The 8499-nt window shown below is 36.4% G+C and overlaps 1 protein-coding gene across 2 annotated transcripts in view; it reads right to left on the bottom strand.

Annotated features, from left to right (window-relative positions):
• Positions 1-294: 294 nt before the first annotated feature.
• Positions 295-8499, bottom strand: part of RYK (receptor like tyrosine kinase) — a 96966-nt gene continuing 88761 nt past the window's right edge. For both annotated transcript variants that reach the window (XM_087430552.1, XM_087430553.1), the window contains exons 14-15: positions 2377-2513; positions 295-1410 (exon numbers count right to left, since the gene is read on the bottom strand). In XM_087430552.1, the coding sequence (XP_087286678.1) occupies positions 1299-1410; positions 2377-2513 (249 nt within the window). In that variant the 3' untranslated portion in view covers positions 295-1298. The remainder of the gene's footprint in view (positions 1411-2376; positions 2514-8499) is intronic.

Below are 8499 nucleotides of genomic sequence, written 5' to 3'. Positions count from 1 at the left end.
TTAGGAGGCCCATTCAACTCTGCCTTAGGCCAACTATAACCAAGCATAAAAACATACATACCCCTAATTTAATGGCTCTGGAGAAAAGTTTCAGTGTGTTGTAATACTTCCTTGTAATAATAATCCCAACTTTTTATAGAACCTAGAAGCTGAGTAGAGCCAGCTCTGTGTTAGGGTTTGGGAGCCTGAGTGAAACACCCACGAAATAAAACACAGATATCTAGCTGTTACATGTTCAAAGACTTACCAGACACAACCAATCATTCATTATGAACAATATTTTCAATACTGTCATAATATAAAACAAATACTTTAATTTTTCAAGTGTTTTAAAAAATAATTTTATACTTAAGTCAGCCTTGAAGATAAGCACAAAATTTACCAGTTTACACTTTTTTTACCCATAACAACTCAAGCACCCACTCTGTGCATAGCACTATTCTAGGTGCAATAAAAGGGATTCTTAACCTTAGAAATATGATTTCACTTTCTGGAATTGTATTCTCTCTTTTTCCGGAGAGTAAAAATAAATAAAATCACCATTGTTTACTACTGACCTGCCCCAGGCTCACTTTTCTGGCTCAAGGAAATGCTAATTTCTGTCAAATTTAAGATGTTTCAATGAATTCAGTTCCTACTTCCCCAAAAATAAGAAAGCAGAACTCCTTTTCATTAAAAAAAAAAAAAAAATTTTCCAAGAAAGGGCAGTTTCTAACAAGTATTTTTTTTTAATTTCTTTTTTTCCTCTAGCTTTTTAAAAAAGTTTTCTGCCTCCAATATTGCCTTTTCCTGTACAAGGGAAACCACACATCTTTTTATGCTGTTTTTCTTTTCCTAAGAAAAAGGACTGCATCTTGAAGACAAACCATTCCCAAGACTAGTGATAAATATTAAAGAAATTTTAAAGGTAAATAACCTACATTACCTTGACAATAAAAAGCAGATGGCACTAAGATAGCTATACCAAATATCTGTGTTGAGACAATTTTAAAAACTGTTTATTTATTTTGTAAGAATGTACCCCCTAGTCCAAAGTAACTATGTTTTAAAAAATTTTTGGCCAAAAAATTTACAAAAACCTTTTCAGTTAACCTAATAAAAGTGATATCTAGAAAATATTCCACATTATTAAGTCTGTCTTAAAAAGTTCAGATTCTAAAGCATTCCTAAGGCACGGTGTTCTGGAAGACAAATGTGCTTCTGCTGGTGTCACGGGATGTACGAAGCGTCCGCGACTGGCTCCAAGTGAGCCCTGACGAGCACCTTCCTCCTGCTGCTGTGGGACTGTGAGAGGAGAGTCAGACATAGGCCCCCAGGGCTGCGTGGAACTCTGTGAGACACTGCACCAGCTGCTGGAACTTGGGCCTCTCCTCCGGATCTAAGGCCCAGCAACAGGCCATCACAGCAAATCTGCAGAGTGACAAAAACGGAAAATTTGGCTAGTAATGATACAGTACTCCTAACCTTTTGGTCAATTTGATGCCAGTTATGTTTTCTGACTAAATGTGGGCATGGAGAGGATTTAATCAATCAATATTACTTATGATTGGCAGTTCTAAAATGTTGGCGGTTCTAAAATGAAAAGAAGCTAAAACGAGTTATCTAGAAATTGTGGATTTCAATTCTTCATGACATCATATCAAAATATATCAGCAAATAGATTTCATCTAAATACCTAAAACACAGTCAAAATAATAACTTGTATTATCCTATATTTAAGTTCTGAGAGAAAAAACTTGGGAGGAAGAGGAAAGTTTACCTAAGCTCTGAGAATCCTCGATCTATAGTAAAACCAATGCAAAAGCTGCCACCTCGCCATGGTGTAGAAACCCTCAGGGGATTCTGGAACCAAGTCCACACTCATCTGTGCACTCAATTACCCTGAATAGCCTCTTGCCAGTCCCAATCCCATTATATGGGAAGATTAGCTATGTGATGAAAGCAGGAAACAGGAACTTTCTCACTCACTAGCTCAGAACATCTTCCTTATATATCAATTGACACCAACTGGCAAGGCCAGATGACAGCGAGAAATGCTTTTTATAACTAAGTATGTCCTTAAGGTTGCCTAAATAAAAGTCAGGTACTCACTCTACAGAGAATAACTGACATAGGATTCAGTGTTTTCTCACTACGTATATTAGTCTCTTGGATTAGATTAAGCACTACAGTGCAAAAAGTCCTAATGTCAAATGCATTAAAGAGTGAATGAGTCTGGCTGACTTTGTGGTTCTCTCCAAGAGTCTAATTCAAGTCCAAAGAGTCACCATTCTCCAAAGGGAAGTCTCTGTACAAATATGGACACTTGTTCTTTTTCTTTTATCCCAACATGGTGAATGAAATGAAACCCATGTCTTCAAGCTCAGAAAAACTTACAGTTCATCAGGACAGTTGATTGGCTGGGCTATTCGGTAACCATCTTTCAGGTACGCAGCCATCTCAAAGGGGTCGATGTCCACATAGGGCGTTTGGCCAAGAGTCATGAGTTCCCACAGCGTCACTCCGAAGGCCCACTGAGGAGAAGAGCAGCAACACAATGAGAGGATATTTAAAACAGGTGTCAGAGTGCTGCTGCCTGTGGCTGGGTATGCACCAAAAACAGCAGATCAACCAACTCTTAAGGAAAGCAAAACATTATCTACAAAAAGAAGCCTACCATACCAAGTTAGCTTCTTTCACTGGGACATAAAAGAGCATTTTAATGAATGCATCCTTTAACGTGAATGTCATTATTGCATATTCTAAGGTAATTAGATCTGTTGGAAAGAATTGTTTTTAGTTGATTACAAGGCCCACCACCTAAAACTGCTTATTATGTCTAAGATTTTCCTACTATGAAAATCTGTTACTTTAAATACTATAGCTAGTCTACATAATTGAGAAGTGGAAAATCAATATAATTTTAGCTTAACTGGAGGGAAGAACATCCTGAATGAGTAAAATATGCAAATTATGTAAAACATAAGATGCCATGTATTTTTATTATAGTCCAATAATTTAAATTAACAGATGGAGGTATCCTGAAAAAAATATCTTCCAACCTTGCTTGAGTAAAAGATTAGATTTATTTAAAATCAACATGTGAGCTATTGGTAAGAACAGAAATCGTAAGCAGTGGCAACAATGCTCATTCACGGCCCAACCAGGGCTCCCAATTTTGGCCCAGCCCTGGCTACACTGTGGCTCATGGGGAGTGTGTGGAGGGCAGGCAATGTGTCTACACAGAGCTGCTGCCACGGAGCCAGGAAGGACTCACAATGGGCACTCCTGCTGATCTGCTGCCACTCATGAACCCCGAGGTCAGAACAGCTGAAGCTGGAGGAGGAGGAGGAGGACACCCGTGTACTATGGTATTGTGTTTATGACTCCCTAGAAGTTCTAGACATTTTGCATCCTTTATCTCAATTAATTTTCACAAGAAATCTGTGAGAATCATTGGTAGCCTGATTTTACAGGTGAGGAAACTGAGGGTCAGAGAAGTAACTTCCCAAAAAAACATTTTTTAGTGAGTGGAGAAAAAAATGGAAAAAGAAAACATGTAAGTCTAAAATAAGTCTGTTTATAAAATCTAAGCACAGTGCATTAAATTTTAAGTTATTATTTTTCAATAATAACAAAATCCTGAAATACTCCCTAAAATATACAGATTTGTTTTAAAAGCCCTATACTAGTAAACAACAGCTTTATTTCTTATCATAATCTAAGCAAACAAGAAAACAATGGAATGATATCTTTTAAAATCTTTAAAAAACTGTCAATGGAGAATTCTACACCAAGCCAAGATATACTTAAAAAATGAAGGCAAATACAGAATTTTTCAGACAAACAAAAGCTGAAAGAATATGTCACTGGTAGATCTACACAGCAAGACACATGAGAGCAGTTCTTCATGTGGAAAGAAAAAACACCAGATGGAAATCTGGTTCTACACAAAGAATGAATAGTGCTGAAAACATATGAGTAACAACTAGGTATCTTTTCCTCATTTTAAAATTTCCTTAACAGATTGTTTAAAGCAAAAGCAGTAACAGTGTATCATGGGGTTTATAATAAATATAGAAGTAAAATGTATGTGCACAATAGCATAAAGGATGGAAAGGGATAAGTGGAAGTATTATATTGTAAGCTGCTTATATTAAACATGAAGTGGTATAATATTATTTGAAAAGAGAACAGGTTTCTCAACCTCAGCACTCCTGACACTGTGCGCTGGCTAATTCTTTGTTGTGAGGGGCGTCTTGTACACTGCAGGCTGTTTGGCAGCATTCCTAGCTTCGACCAGATGCCCTCAAGTGTGATAACTGAGAATGTCAAATGTCTCCTCGGGGGGAGGCAAAATTGCCCCCAGTTGAGAACCACTAAGCTAGATTGATCAAAGAAAATAAAAAGATGCAAATTACCAGTATCAGGAATGAAAAAGGGAACATCATTACATCAAAAAATATTATGAACAACTCAATTTAATGCCAATAAATTCAACAACTTAGATGAAATGAACACGAATGAATTCCTTGAAATACACAATTACCAAAACAGACACAAGAACAAATAGAAAATCTATATAGACCCATATATCTTATTAAAGAAACTGAATTCATAATTAAAAATCTTTCCACAGAGAAAACCCTGCATCCAAACAGTTTCACTGGTGAATTCCATCAAACTTGAAAGAAAAAAATATGTTTCCTAGGGCTGCCATAACAAACGACCACAAACTGGGTGACTTCAACAACAGTATTTATCGTTTCACAGTTCTGGAGGCTAGAAGTCCAAAACCAAGGTGTCGGCAGGGCTTTGCTCCCTCTGAAACCTGTAGGGGAAAATCCTTCCTTGCCTACTCCTAGCTCCTGGTGGTCTGCCGGGAATCCTTGGTGTTCCTTGGTCTGCAGCTGCAGCACTTCAATCTCTGCCTCTGTTTTACTATGACATTCTCCCCTTGCATGTCTGTGTCTCTTCTTATAAGGATACTAGTCATACTGGCTTAAGGTCCACCCTAATTGAGTAGGACTTCATCTTAACATTACATCTGCAATGACTCTATTTCCAAACAAGGTCACATTCTGAGGTACTGTGTGTTAGGGCTTCAACCTAACTTTTGGGTGAACACAGTTCAACCCACAACACAATGCTACATAAGCTCCTTCAGAAAAAAGGGGAGGAGGGAACATTTTCCAACTCATTTTGACGTCAGCATTACCCTAAATACCAAAATCAGAGTTCGAACTTTTGGAACTTAGTATCTTTTTCATTAATAGTGATCATTAGGGTGGAGCAGCGCCCATCCCTGAGGTCTGTGCTTTGGGAGGAGGGAAGAGGCAGTGAATAGATGGAGATGGATGTATAGTTTTAAAATCTCCATAGAGACAGAGCCTACTGGAATTTTCCTTAAACCAGTAGGTTAAGGGGAACATTCTATTCTGCTAAAAATGGAAAAATGATTTCAAATTAATAAAAGTTAAAGGAAGATTCCTGTTTACATCTAGGTATTTGTTTAACTTAAAACTTTATATGAACTTTTATTATTGATCAGTAAATGTAATGCTTAATTTTTTAAATAGTCTCCAATTTCCATAGAGAAAGTAGTTCACTACAAAGATGGAACAAGGCCCGAAGAAGTGAAACTGGCTAGGCGTTCCCACCCCTTCTTCATGAGATGAGATGGGTCTGCTCTTATTCACTGTGGCAGCAGTGTGGGGAAGGAATAATCAAACCAAATTAGATTTTGGAGGAAGAAACAATGTGAATTGGTAACAAGTAGATACTACCACTTTGTACACTGGGAATAACCCCTACCACTGACAAGGGAGGTACCTTCTAACAACTTCTGAGTGTAAGGGACTTAAACAGTAATACTGGAGGTATCTGAGACCTCGAATACACACAGGTACCATAACAGTACAATGTGTATAAGCTGACTTAAAAAAATTACTTCTTTCACATTGTTTTGTCCACATTATCATCACTAAGCATCCACCTAAGGTTCTCATATTACTTAACGCAATACTAATAAACATCAAAAAAGAACAATAAAGTCAAAGAGTACACTGCAGTTTCATTTCCTTAAAAGCCAACAAAAATGATTAATTACATGTTGGCTCACCAACCCTTCAAAAAAAAATCAAGACCAAATAGCACAAGGATGATTTGTGGAAAACTTGCTCTCTAAAGTCTTCCGATAACATGTAAAATTTAGACAGACTGATTCTATAATTTCCTTTTGTTTGACGTTGTTGGAAAGGGGGCAGTAAGAAGGTCAAGCTGTTTTTTCCAAAGTTTTACGAAAGGCTGCTGCTATATCCATTTAAAGAACATTTAGAGAATAACACTGTTCTTTTATTCTTCTTATTCCTCTTCTCCCAACTGTTTTATTTTACAGCTTCTTAATATATAGGATATAAAACATTTTTTTCATGAACACATACTGGTGTGACTTGTCAAAAAGTATATAAATAAAATTATTTTTTACTCTTTAATGTAATGTTAACTAATGTTGGAGCTATTGAGAGATTTCCATACTTTTACTTTAGGAATTTATAACGCAAGGCTGAGCTCAGGATACTCTATACTGATGAGAAAAGAATTTTGTCCAATTCTAAATGATCTCATCTGACCAGAGTAAAAGCACAATCAGGTTTTCTGTGGCTAGGCCTTTCTGTTAATACTAGAAACCTAACATCCCTTTCTCACATAAGAATATGGGTTCAGATGACCACAGTGCAATTGATTTAATCTTGGGCAAGCTTTCCAAGCTTGACTAATGAGAAGAATCATCTGGGGTGTTTGTGAAAAGTACAGATTCCCCATCTTATCCTAATAATTCTGAAGCCTGGAATTCAATATTTTTAACAAGAGTCCTACCTGGGTCTTAAGATCTGGCAAATTAAGGAACTAGTCTTAGATGTGCCAGCAGTGGTGGTCAGATAGCAAAGACAGTTTTTATTTATTTTTATTATAGCATGGATGACTTACAATAAACTGCATATAAAGTGTTTGATAAGTTCCAACACATGTATATACCCCTCAAACCATTGTCACAATCAAGATAATGAACATATCCACCACCTTCAACAAGATAATGAACATATCCATCACCTCCAAAAGATTCTTCCTGCTCTAATCCTTTCCTCCCACCCTCCCTACCATCCCCAAGTAATCATTAATCTGCTATCACTATAGATTAGTTTGCATTTTCCAGAATTTTATATAAATGAAATCATTCAAATCATACACTTCTTTGCCTAGCTTCTTTCACTCAGAATAACAATTCTGAGATTCATCCATGATGTAGCACGTATCAACAGTTCATCCCTTCTCGTTGTTGAATAGTAGTCCATTGTATGAATATAGCAGTTTATTTATCCATTTATCTGTTGATGGACATTCAGATTATTTCCAGGTTTAGCTACTAAAAATAAAGCCGCTATGAACATCTGTGTAAGGACATAGTGATAATGACATGCTTTCATATATCTAGGAGCAAAATCACTACATATGACATGTATATGTTTAACTTCTTAAAGAATTGCCGAACTGTTTTCCAAAGGGAATGTACCATATTACATTCCCACCAGCAGTCTAAGAGAGCTATAGTTCCTCCATATCTTTGCAAACACTTCAGTCTTTTCAACTTTAGCCACACTAATGGGTGTGTAATGGTATTTCATTGTGGTTTTAGTTTGCATTTTCCTAATGACTAATCATGGATCATTATTTTCATGTGCTTATGTGCCACTTGTATATCTTCATTGCTGAAGTGTTGGTTCAAATATTTTGCTCACTTACATACTGGGTTGCTTTTTTATTACCGAGTTTTGAGAGTTCTTTACGTATTCTGCAAATATGTCCTTTATCAGATAGATGATTTGCGAATATTTTCTCTGAGTCTGACTTCTCTTTTCATTCTCTGTTTACTGTATTTCAAAGAGCACAAGCTTTAAATTTTGACAAAATCTAATCTGTACTTTTATGGATCTTGGTTTGGTGTCTTATCTAAGAAATCTTTGCTTAACGTAAAGTCCCAAAGATTTTCATCTATGTTCTCTTCCAGAAGTTTTATAGTTTTAGATTTTACATTTAGGTCTGTGATCTATTTTGAGTTAATTACTGTATATGGAGCAAAGTACGGATTGAAGTTCATTTTTTTTGTAGCTGGATATCCAATTGGTGCAGGACCATTTGTTTAAAACATAGTCTTTTCTTCACAGAATTGCCTTTGCACTTTTGTTGCAAACTAGTTGTCCATACACATGTGGGCCAATTTTTAGATACTCTATTCTGTTCCAATGGTCTGTCTACCTTAATGCCAACACCACACTGTCTTGATTACCATAATCTGAAATCAGACCTTCAACTTTTTCTCAAAGCTGTTTTGGCTATTCTAGGTCCTTTGCATTTCCATATGAATTTTAGAATCAATCTGTCAATTTCTACCAAAAAAATAAAAAGCCTTCAAAAATTTTCTCTAGAATCATACTGCATCTATAGATCAACTTGGAGAGA

The sequence above is a fragment of the Ceratotherium simum genome, chromosome 5 (genome assembly GCF_057802395.1).
Source record: "Ceratotherium simum simum isolate JZ-2026a chromosome 5, ASM5780239v1, whole genome shotgun sequence".
NCBI classification, from domain to species: Eukaryota; Metazoa; Chordata; class Mammalia; order Perissodactyla; family Rhinocerotidae; genus Ceratotherium; species Ceratotherium simum.
This window is presented reverse-complemented; position numbering and strand designations above follow the sequence as displayed.